This window comes from Amia ocellicauda, chromosome 20 (assembly GCF_036373705.1).
Source record: "Amia ocellicauda isolate fAmiCal2 chromosome 20, fAmiCal2.hap1, whole genome shotgun sequence".
In the NCBI taxonomy this organism is placed as follows: Eukaryota; Metazoa; Chordata; class Actinopteri; order Amiiformes; family Amiidae; genus Amia; species Amia ocellicauda.
The window spans coordinates 10,662,445-10,674,951 of NC_089869.1; the positions used below are offsets into that span (position 1 = coordinate 10,662,445).

The window sequence follows — 12,507 nt, forward strand, 5'->3', positions numbered from 1 at the left end:
AGATGTTATATAGAAAAAAACATAATATTCTTGGGAGAGAAAAAAAGAGAATCACATGGAAAACTCTTAAGAGGATGTGAAACTGAGCGAAATGAAACAGCAGTTTACTGTAAACTACTCCTTTAACCAGAAATGTAAAATAGTACAAAGGTATCCTTCTGTATGCTTCTACAGCATAAGCATTCAAGTGTAATAAAACATTATATATACACTCAACTCATTTTGCAGTTCCTTTTTTATTATTGCAATGTACAAGTCTTACATGTTGTCTTAAGCAAACAAACTAAAAATAATGACCGAAATGTCTTGCTCAAAACTAGTCCATGTCTCTAGAGGTTAACAGAACTCTGCTTCTGACCAGCTATGGGGACCTTCCCATTTATAGGCTGGTTTGAATTAGCCCTCAGATGAGCTTTCTCACAACAAAGGACAGATGGCACTGGGAACAACATCTGAACCAGCAGCACAGTGAATTACAATGGTAAGAAGCTGATCAAAGCCTTCCATGGCATGCCAAAACAATACTCTACAGGTCTCTAAGTAAAAACATCTCCCATAGGGGCAGAAATCAAAAGGACTGGTCTGGAGAAGGATTTCCTGCAAGAGTTTCAAACAAGGAATCTCGGCTTTTCTGAACATCAGGTCTGGGAGACAGATGTTGACCAGGCAAGCAGTGCCACACTCTGTTTGAGGCACAGAGATTGCAGGGACTCTTGTGTCGGAGTTCCACGTGCTGTACAGCATGTTGCAACACAGCTCGTCTGCATTACATAACACCAGAAAGACTCACTTGTCTCCACGTGGAACCAGCTAGAAAGCATAAACTGCAGAAAGACATTAACTGAATTTATTTTATCTAGTTTTAAATCTTCAGTGGATGTTTTGTTTGAAGAGTTTGGAACAGGAAAAGAAAAAAAAATCATATGTTCTATAATTTTACATGAGCGTGCCTGGCCTCCCAGAATGACATTTGGAGTAACGTGAACTGCTGGAGGACCCCGGCTCCGAGGGCAAAGAGGAAGTGACGTTTAAGGGGCTTTCGGAGGCTTACTTGGCAGGGATACTTATTGAAATGGAACTGGGAGGTCTCTGGAGTGCCATAACTGGGAGAAACCTCCACTCAGAGCACAGGTTGGACCCTACAGTCCGGGCAGCACTTACTCCACTCTGGGCTGTGATGTGATATAGCTCGAGTGTGACCAGGATTCCTCAAGAGACAGGAAAAGAAACAATGAACCGAGCGCCACCGGGGCTGGGTAGCTTTGAGTCGGCCAGCGTTTCCTGAACTTGCACAGCAGCGATGCCGGTGTCATACTTGGCTAACCCCAAAAAACTCACTCAATGGCCTTACTCATTAGTAGATCTTTTACCAAGTCTGGGAAATACACAGTTCCAAATAACTATAATAAGTTAAGCATGTAAAGAAAGAAGAAGGAAATTAAGTGATGGTGCTGGAATCCTATGCCAGGAGACTAAAGAGACACGAAAATAACTTATCAAACTGTTGCACACTTTCAGGCAAGACGTTCCAACAGAACTTGTAAGTACTGCCTTAACACGTTGTAACTTCACTAATCTGCTGACTTCACCAGATAAGGACCTTTGCTCGAGCAGCTTAAATTAAGGTTGCGGGGGAAATGATGATGGGAATGTGACTGAAGGTCTATATGCGACTGCACACCGATATCTTGGACTGCTCTGACATTCCTGCAGTCTCCAGCCCCTGACCTTTCACCTACTTCACACTCTGACTGCACACAGCGAAGGTTGTTTGGGAGGGAGCAGACAAAATAAACCCATGAGCCTCTCAAGAGTGCAAAAGCTCAGGACCGGCCAGAGCGTGCATTCAGTAGCAGCAGCAGCAGCAGCAGTAATGGGGACGTCACAGTCAAAGGCTTGTTCACATTCACACACACACACACACCACTATCCCCCCACCCCAGAACAAAGAGATATCCTAACATACACAAACTTGTAAATCAGCGTTCAGTTTCACAGAGAAAACAAAAAAAAGAGCAGTATTGTTCCATTTCCCATGATCATACGTAATGGAAAACAAATACTTTCTTTTAGGTTTTTTTAGGTTTTAACGGTGCCTCTGTCATCCTTTCCACCGTGAAATCTCCAGCAGGATGAGTGTGAACCTGTCGGAGTCTCCCAGCTGTGATGTGGTTAGAATACCTCAGAACGGGGAGTGCTATTTTAAGAAGATGATCCGTCTTTCAGACAACTTCAATCACTCAGTCGCAGGGTGTGGGAGGGGGAATTGGGATTTTCTCCACACCGACTCTCTGATCTTGTTCTGGGCGGTCAGACCGTCAGATGTGTCTCCCTTTCAGCTCGGTTTGTTGGCCCTGTGAGAACGCTTTGTCTCTAGGTGGCAAAACAGAACCACTACAGTTTCCCTTAAGAAAGCTGAACAGACTCATCAGTCAATCTGCCCCAAGACTGGAGCTTGTTTCGCTCCAGTGAACTAACAGACAGTGCTTCAGTCTCTGGACGTCTGATTTTTTAATCTCTCTGAAGCTCTCTCCCTGCTGCTCCTAAGTGAATGATGCCCAAAAGGTAAAGAAAAGACTACTTTAGATGGGGCAAAAAAAAGAGCACCAGTGTATCTTGACTTTCTCGTCTTGTTTCTCGTGTAAAGCAAGGAGAATGCAGACGTAGGAAAAGAAGAAAAAGAACTGGGAAAACCCTGCATATCCCAGAACATTGTCCACCCCCACAATGGGGGAAGAAAAAGTATTTTCAAATGGAGCGAGAACCAATGAATCATTCTGGGGGGCTGTTTATAGTGAGACCCCAGCAGGCGAAAGAGCCCTGGCTTTATCCCCAGTACATTCCCTTTGCCCTGGAAACAAATATCACCTTTTTCACACGAGCATCTGCGTCTGCAAGGCCGAGCTACAGACTATGGCTGTGATAGGGTCTCCTCCATTTTATGCTGCGTATTGGGAAAACATGAATCCGTGTTTGCAGGTAGTGAACAAAAACGGCCTTGTTAGCCTCTTGCGGTTGTATAAAGCTGTGCCAGCCAGTAGCTTCCAGATACTGCTGTGTTTTGTCACCTATATCTTGTGTCTGTTGTTGTGTCAACCCTGCTGTGTGTGTCAAAGTATCTGCCATGCGGTGCCATTATTGTCTGTGGAGATTTGTTTAATTGAGTTGAACTTGGTGTGGTTCTGCTCAACAGAAACTAAATGCAAGGGTGTGGGCAGTGGTGAAACAGTTAAAGTGAGGTGAAAAGCAGCACTCCTTCCCTCAGGGGCTCCTGTTCTCCATACCTGACTGCCGCTCCTGTCAGCCACAGCGCTCTCAGTCTGTGGAAACCCTTAATTTCCCAGAATATTGTCCACCCCCACTTCCAGGGCACTTGGCTAAGCTCTGATTGGCCAGCAGCTCTCAGCTCATGCTGGAAAACTCACCGGCCTTATGATTGGCTACCTGACTTAGAAGGGAGGATCTCCACACCAAAACAGTTTTGGACAGACGCCTGCAGTCAGCTTTATACTTAACTTAATTTAACACATAAAAGGAAGGTAAAAACCTAAAACAAGAAAGCCTGTTGGCAGACCACGTTCCCTGCTTCCCCCCGCCCCCCCATCTCCCCTGCTGCGTTCCCCAAGAGAACAACACAAAACTGTGCCAAACTAGGATTTACTTATTCATAGTATCAAATATGAAAACACACTTTTACTACCTTTTGAGGGTCTATAAAAACAATCTGCAAGTAATTTTATTCTGGTAATAAACACAAAGTTCAATATTGCACTGTTTAGCAGTAAAGCTATGGATGTACTGTAATATTAAAGAAAATGCTGTACTGCACATACAGCCAGTTGAAAAAAGGTAAAGCAGTATTCAGTAAATAGTAAATAGCCTGTATAGGGCTGGTAGCATGAGCATACGTCCTAAGGTATATAAAAAAATAAAAACTGGGAATTCTAAATGATCAAAGAATAGAAATGAAAACTAGAACCACCTACTTCCAATTCCAGATCAGCAGGGACTTTCCCAAAGAGTGAAACAGGCAAAAAGGGCATAGAGATTTTAAACACACTTATCCTATTTTCAGCCATCAAATACAACCAATCACTCAAGCTAGGCCATTGGCAAGTCAGCTAGGGTTCCTGGCTTGCTACCCAACAGAAGTCCCTATATCCAACAGTGCAGCTGAGCGGCACTGCAGTGTTATAAGCAAGAGCTACATCAGTTCTCCCTATGATGCTCTAGATCGATAACCAGTTATGGCAGGTCCAAAGAGAGAGATTAGATAAACGTGGGCTAACCTGATCAGGGGCACATTCTCCAGCGTGCAGCACAACACAGTGCCTCTCTGCTGGGACAGCTCTTCCTCACATGACTGGTTGTAGACCCTGACAACACAAAAACAAGAGGGCAGTTAAGATACACATCCAAACCAAGACAACAAGGAATGCACTGTAAGTATAACTGCATACACACTGCAGTACACATGCAGAAACTTTCATTATTAGCAAATAACAAAATACAACACGATTGACTGGCTGCCATCTTGTAGGAGTTTGGAATTATGGTTTTTCCAATTACATATGGCAAAATGTGCCAGTGGAGAAGACATTTTTAACACTCAGGCCAAGGGGGGAGGGTGGTATTGGGCCATTCCCCCTGAAACATGGCATCTCTCTCCTGTTGGCAGCCTGCTATGCTGGGCTGCCAATTCACAGCTGAGTAACACAAGGTGTGCAGATGTCACATTGCTCCACAGCAGACAAAACAAACAGCTAGTTACACATCAGCAATAAATCCAACACGCTTCGCAACTCGCAGTTAATGTGTCAGTGGCCAATGTGTAATGCAGGTTAACTTTTCAATCTATTTGCATTTGTATTAATTTCGGAATAAAAGCTTAATTGTTTTGGGAAAGAACTCCGGCATCAGAAAAAGTTCCAAAACTGCAGCAGCCTAGTTGAGGTACAAATGAGTGTGTAAATCATACAATAGCTTCAAACGGAACTTATGCACCATCATTTCAAATCTTAAATGGGAAACTTAAAATAATCAGGTTAAAGAATCTGCACGCGTTTCAGGTTAACTCACAGATGTGTATGATGTTTTTTTCCAGCATAATTCAACCACGCTGTACGATACAAGGAAAGTAACGTGGGTACATAAATGTCAACGCCTTTGTTCCTGAAGTGTTAATATAAACCCTGAATCATTTTAATCCCATGTTTCACTGCAACATCTTTAAAACTGCTGCTCACAGTTGACCTATCTGAGGTTCTTTCATCCTTGGACCAGTTACACTAAGTTCTTGGACCAGCTGGACAAATACGAAGAAACATTGTTGTGCATCTGGAACATAACTGTGTCTAGATGGAAGATTTGTTTTTTGCTTCTCCTGTACACAAATAAAGATGGAACCCACCCTGGGAAACATTTGGCTTCGTAACCAGATGTTCTTCAGCTTACTGTAAAAAAAGATAATTGGTCGTTTTCTGATTAATCGCAATTGAGTTGAAATAGAAAACCCAGCAGACAATGACTGCACGTACAGGAGGGCATGAGGATATCTGCATGTGAAGCAGAAAAGGAAGAGTACTCTACCAGTTATCCACAGGGCAGACGTGCTGATTGTTGAGGGCCATCGCGTAACTGCAAAGACAGAAGGGCACAGATGTCAGCGATAAACATGCACCTGTATACAGCACAGAGCAAGGAAGCATTTGTTGTTTGAGAATGTCAAACGATCTTGATGACCCCTGACCCGGCCAATACCCCCTTGGCACATTCACACACTCACAAAGACATTCGCTACTTAAGAGCCCCAGGTACCATTTCTATAAGAGCTTCCAGCATGCATTAACTGTAAATCAGTTAAGTTAATTGATCATTAACTTATAGCTTCACAGCCTGTAGCAACTGGTGATTTAGGGTCTAACTTATAACACTACCTGGAATGGCAGTCTCTGGGAGAGGAGACCACTGTTAGAATGGCCCAACCAACCCAAAGTTCAAAGACAATTAAATTAAGGATTATAAGGTTACCAGCTTCAATTTAGGACTGAAACTTTGAGACGTACAAGCCTACATTAACCGTGGCTCTTGAAAGTAGCAGGAATGCATGTGGTTATCATAGGGTGGGGTGTTCCTTCATGCATGGACAGACCCTGACTTTCTACCAGTCCCAACTTGGATGCGTGTCAAAAATAACCCCAGGAAGTGGCTGAACTCTAGCTCGAGTCAAACACAGACCCAGTTCCATGTTCCTCTTCTCGCCTTACACTATTGATAACGGTGAAAGGCCAGGAGAGAGGAAACCAAAGCAGATGGCAGCCCAGTGTCTGAATGGCGGCTTGTGGTCATGGTCTATGACAAACAAAAGCAAGCCGTCCACATGTTTTTAGAACTGCCGCTCTAAAAGAGGGGGTTGGGACCCAGAGGAAACAATTCCTCATTTATACACACTTGGGTTTTTACTGGAGCAATCTAGGTACAGTCCCTTGCTCCAGAGTCCAGAGCCCTAACCACTACTCCACAATGCTGCCCAGTTAGCTTCATCAGTCCAGTATGATCTCCAGCCACTGCCTGAAGTCACCTGTAAAACCTGACTTAGCTCCAGGACCAGAGTTTAAGGAGAGAAGCAGTGTTAAAGCCCAAACATGTCAAATCTCATGTTTGTTTTATGATGCACACTGTTCATCACTATTGGCAAGTGATCCTGATTGGTGCATATAGAGAAGAAGTATTCACACTGCGCGGAAAATGAGACAAACTGGAATTTCTGCCTCTCATGTCTTCCTCACCCGCCCCTCTCATACAGCTGGAATGTGGCGATGGGGAAAAACCCAGGGACACCCTGTATGCCCCCGGTGTAAGTCCCACTGAGGCCAATGCACTGCAGTTCACTGCACTGTAGTCAGGTCACTGGACCAGAAAATACCTGACCGATGACATAGACAAGTCCCACGGGTTTGCGTTTGATTTTCATAGAAGTATAAAAATGCTCCTGATATAATGAGACCTTTACTGGATTGGTAATTTTTTTATTTGAATCGTATTGTGTTTATTTACAATGTATCTGCATTCAAATACATATATCTATTGTATATTTGGTCGGGGGGGGGGGAGCAGCAAAACAGCAGTCTGACACCAGAGCTAATAGGAGACAACACACAGGATCTCCTGCTTTAAACTCCACTGATTGTCTTCCATAACTACTTCTGACAGCCTACAATTTCAGCGATGGGCTAAAGACCAATTCAAACTACCCTTGATTATTTATTATTTGAATTCAATCTGGTAAGGAATCCTGTGATCAGTCTTCATCTGGGTAATGAAAAGAGAAAGTGTTTTTCTAATCAGATTTTATTTGATTTAATACACAGAGCCTTGACATAGAGATAAGCGACAAAACAGGCACAAACCGGAGCATACCCCCAACACACCAAGATCAGCCCACTTTGGCTAATATTCATACTATAGCTAGGTTGAGCATTTGTTGAGAATTAAAAATTTTTTGCTGTGAAACCCCTGCATCTCACTCCCATCGTTACACAAAAACAAAGCATAGAGCAAGAGAAAGCAATGTAGCAGATGAGATAGATATGGGACTGTTGTTCCCATCAATAGCAAAGCCTATACAACAGACCCCAGGAAGCGAAGATTGTGATCTGATCTTCTGCAGTTGCCAGTGTGGCGTTGCGCTGGATTGTAGCAGAGACAACAATGTGCAGTTTGTACAACAGAAGGAGGCACCACAACATACAGGTGAACTGCTCTGGCACCGCGGCCTGTTGGCATTCTCGGTTTGTAAAGCCCTGCTGGAAGAATTCCTATAGAGTAATGGCAGCTTTTTTTTTTTTTTTATCACTAGGTAGGTACGGTTAGGATAAGCTGTAGAATTTAGAGCAATAAAACACCAGGTTTAAAAAAAATATATATCACCATCATCCCATATCCAGCCACTACTGGATGAAGGCCTCCCCAAGATATTTCTACTCCGATCTACAGCTTCTCTTTTCCAGGTCATGCCTGCAAAGTGTATGATTTCATCTTCTCATCTTTTATGTGGTAGTCCTCTAGGTATTTTTTCATCTCTTGGTATCCATTCAAGAGCTTCCTCTGTTCTTCTCACAATGTGTCCAGATGGTTCTTGGATCCATTAATTTCATTCTCTGTTCTTGTTATTCCAAGCATACATCTTTCCATGCTCCTTTGTTGTCCACAGTACAATATACCTGCTGGCAATCTAGCAATGGTAAACATCTAATGGTGCATCCAGCCAGAGACAACAAAGCACTGCAAACTCTAGGTTTTGTGCCAATACACAGTTGGAAAAAAGCAAATAGCTGAAAATGTATCCATAAGAGCAGATGGAAAAACTGCATCACATTTTTGCCCTTAAGAAATTTCCCTGCAAATGTAGCTTCTCTCTCCCTCTCGCTCAAATTCAAAATGAGCTTTATTGGCATGAGATGTTTACACACAAGTATTGCCAAAGCAATTGGGTACATTTAAATTAAATACAATAACATTAAAACGTTTTACACATTTATCTCTCTCTCTCTCTCTCTCTCTCTCAAAGACATCCCCCAACTCTTAACAGATGTTTGGTTAACACTTCCCATTCCGCTTCCAGTGTGCCGTCTCATTTTCAGAGTAGCTGCCCTATTATTTACTTAAACCTAACCTTATCCCTAAAGAATCGTAACCAAATCCGAAAAACACAGCGCACAAAGGTTCCGTTTAGAAACTGAGAAAATAACTTGTTACTACATGTGCCCTAAAGCAGCCCACACAACTACTGCACAACAAAAGCACGCTGCTTTAGGCCCTAGGGGAGATGTAACTGAAGCGAAGAACCATCACAACAAGACACTTTTGTCTACCACCTTTCAGAATACTCTCTGATATTTAAATGCAAAGGCATTTACTGTTATTACATCGGGCCATTAAGATCCAGCTGGGAGGCTATTGTAAATCGGGGGCCACACAGAACACTTATTGACACACAAATTTGGACAAGCACTAGCCCAAAGCCAGCTGACGCACAGGCTAGCCTGAGAGGGGGAAGAAAAAAAGACATTCTGCCTCCCATTGCCATGGCTCCTAAGAATGTGAGCAGACCTTGTAAGTTCTAAAAGAATGCCAATTTGGAACATCCCAGCCCAGCACAGCGGAGTTCACAACACAATACAACAATTAAAGCTCCAGTACTGGCTTTTACAAGTGCATTGTTGCCTGAAGGTACCTGAAGTCTATACCAAGATCCGTATTAGATCTGTTTCTCGGCTGAGATTTCAGATTACGTATTTTAAGATCCACTCAAATGGATACACTAGGATTGAAAGCCAAAAACAAAAAGGAAACCTTCCTAAAACTACTGCCTGGGCAAAAACATACACAGAATTAATGGTACAATAGATCCAGTAAGCTTAAATCCCAAATTGTTCCTTGTAGGTAAGAAAACCTTTACATCAGAAGGTGAGGTTGTCTTAAAAATTAAATAATTGATGTACAGTATGTACATTTTCACACTTTTTCTTTGACAATCTACACTTGTCACTTTTAGTGGCAATAAAACTGTAAACAAACCATGATTCTTTTCACCTATACAAGTTTTCTTTCCCCAACTTAAGTCCTCAAACTTCCACCCACAAACAGACATGTGAGTGGATAGGGGATATAGTCTCTACAGAAGAAAAATGAACTTTCCATCCCAGACAGAAGAGTATTGCAGCAATCATGCTCTGAATGTTACACAGGGCAATTCGCCTGCAAGCAATTATTGCTAATGCTGAGAATTGTGGCTTTCCAATTACTAATGTTTAAACCCACTCTGTGGTTAAAAAACATTTGGCCTAACCACAAGCACAAGGACCAAACTGGAACTCAGACACAACCTGGGCACCTCTACTGTGCCATACATGATTTCAAACTTTGTATAGGTCTAATAATCAGAAAATAAGAAAATTAAGTAAACCATGAATCCCCTGTTCTGAGAAACAAAAGTGCCATACTCACACCACCCATATCCCAGTGATGGTGAACGCAGGTAAACTGACAGGCAGGATCATCCACAGTGACATCGCCGACTGTCGGGCTCCCCGGTCGGACTGCGCCTCCGAAGCCAACCCGCTCCTCTTCTCTCCCTCGCCGCCGGGTCGGTGTCGTCCCAATTACCATTTAACTCCCGCAAACGGGTCAATCCATCACTTTCCTCTCCTCCCCTCTCACAAACGCGGGAGCTGGGTTGAAATCGGTAACTGTGTTGTGCTGCCCTTTCTGGAAACAAAACAACAACAACAAGTCAAACGCGCGTTATTTCAGATACAGGGCATTGTAAGGAGTCAGCATTTCACAACAATTATCATCATCATCATCATCATCATCATCATCATCATCATCATCACCGTAAGATATCAATAACACGTGTGCAAGTGCATGATCGCCACACAAGGCTGACAGAGAAGTGGGTCCTTTCTTGGAACGTTCATTGAAACCGAGAAGACGACGTTCTCGAATTCTAAGGAGTGATCGAATCTGTTCGAAGATTCTGTTTCTTCCAGCTTTCTCTGTCGTGGGTGCCGGCAAAATGGCTGAAAAAACAAAAACATAAGGGGGGAACTCGGGAGATTGTGGGTGCCGATCGTGGTTGTTGAAGCATCTTACCTTTTTCCCGTGCGCCCCGGCTCCCCGGCGGTGTTGCAGCCGCTCTTTGTGTCAACGTGGTGGGACGCTCCGTGGCCACGCTTCGGACGCGTTACTCTCCACCTCTCCCCTCCAACACACTCCCAGTCCCGACCCTGTTCTCCCAAAAAGTGCTCCACGACTGAGCTGCGAGTCCTCCCTCCCTCCTCCTAGGTGAGACCTGAGTAGTTGCCGCCCCCAGACCGCTTTCTCTCTCTTTCAATGGAAGTGTGTCCGATGGGGAGTTGTGTTTGTGTCTGTGCGCTCAGAAACGACACAGCTGTTTCAATAACCCCACCTACCGCTGCTCTGAACTGATTTTCCTTCTTGCACTTCCCCAGGCAAGATCCTTCCTAAACTTTTCAATGAAACGTCTTCCATGGGGTTGTAGATTTTTTTTTTTTGTCAGCTTTATTTTCCAATCTCGGTTTTGTTGTGTCACTTTGCAAGAATTAAGCGTCCAGTACAGAGCAATTAGGCTCACAGGGCGACTTGGTGCTACGGGAGCACTGCACTGGAGCTGGGAAAGTATAGGGTGCTTTTCTTTCCCATGCAATACTGTAAAAGGGTCATTTCTTAACATCTTGTCGTTCTTAAAAGTGGAAGCGTTTCCCAGCTATCACACAACATTGCAGTGGCGTAATATTGTCCGCTGGCGTTCCTGGAATGCTTAAATTAAGTTTGTGTTCTCCCTTCAGAAGTTCATCTCCCCTATTATCTCTCATAAATCAGCTTGTTTTTCCATTCTTCCAGGGGGATAGACTGTAATTATTACTAAAGGAGAAGCTGGTATTCAAATAACAAGTGTCAAAGTTTGAAAGGTTAAATGTTGAAGATGACACCCAAGTTCTGAGAAGCGAAACAAAAATATTGTTCCTCAAAGCGAATTGACAGTAATTAGAGTTAATGTGTCAACAATGCCCATTTAGTATGCATTTGGTGTATTTTCCAAACACAAACCGGGAAACAACAACCATGTTGACACATACACTTTTTAAGAATCACATGTGGCCCAGGGTTTGGTCAAACACACATGAGAGCTGTTCTAATTTCACTCTCCGGTCTTGGCCAGAATTAGATGATGGATATATTTGTTTTAGTTCCTGCAGGGCTATACCTGTTTTAGGACATCTCAGATTGCATTGTATGCCCCCCCACTCCTACTACTTGGATCCTCTTCATACCAGAACTGCAGGTGAGAGTCAATGGAGAACAATCTGTGCCATAGCCTGTCTTGTCAGGGTTGTCATAACGTGCAGAATAAAGATCACTTTTTTGCTTTAATGCTGCGCAAAAGTGAAACTCTCCTATCAGCTGAGTATAAACAGCGACAGCAAGAACCATAGTGATGATAATACGTTTACAAACACCTTTGCCACTACATTCCTATACTAATGCATGTATTAAACCAAATCTAATTAAAATTACTTTTGTAAACGTGCATGGTCCTAACATGTGGCTAATTGTAACCCTGTTGGGACTAAACCAATGCATTCAAAGTACTGTGTTGTGTGGATTCTGTATAAAATGTAATTGATATAAATTGTTATTATTATTATTATTATTATTATTATTATTATTATTATTATTATTATTATTAGACTGTATATGTTGTGCAGTTGCGGAAAAAGAGGACAGGACAGGACAGAAACAAAGTGAAGGGCTCTGCAAATACGGTGGCAGTTTTATTTCCCATGCAGGGCTGCAGCAGCATCTAGTGGTGTGTTGCGGACGCCTCTGCACAGAGCCTGCAAAAGTCCTGCACACACTAACGTCACTGACTAATCTAATCATCTAATTGAAATTGTAGTGTGAAAGTGCACACACCACCTG

The 12,507-nt window shown here is 43.1% G+C and overlaps 1 protein-coding gene across 1 annotated transcript in view; it reads right to left on the reverse strand.

Annotated features, from left to right (window-relative positions):
• The window catches only part of LOC136715525 (transmembrane protein 150A), a 33,773-nt gene extending 22,835 nt beyond the window's left edge, over positions 1–10,938 (reverse strand). The window contains exons 1-4 of the mRNA XM_066692742.1: positions 10,657–10,938; positions 10,009–10,269; positions 5,590–5,637; positions 4,290–4,376 (exon numbers count right to left, since the gene is read on the reverse strand). Coding sequence (XP_066548839.1) covers positions 4,290–4,376; positions 5,590–5,637; positions 10,009–10,073 — 200 coding nt within the window. The 5' untranslated portion in view covers positions 10,074–10,269; positions 10,657–10,938. The remainder of the gene's footprint in view (positions 1–4,289; positions 4,377–5,589; positions 5,638–10,008; positions 10,270–10,656) is intronic.
• Between the last annotated feature and the right edge of the window lie 1,569 nt (positions 10,939–12,507).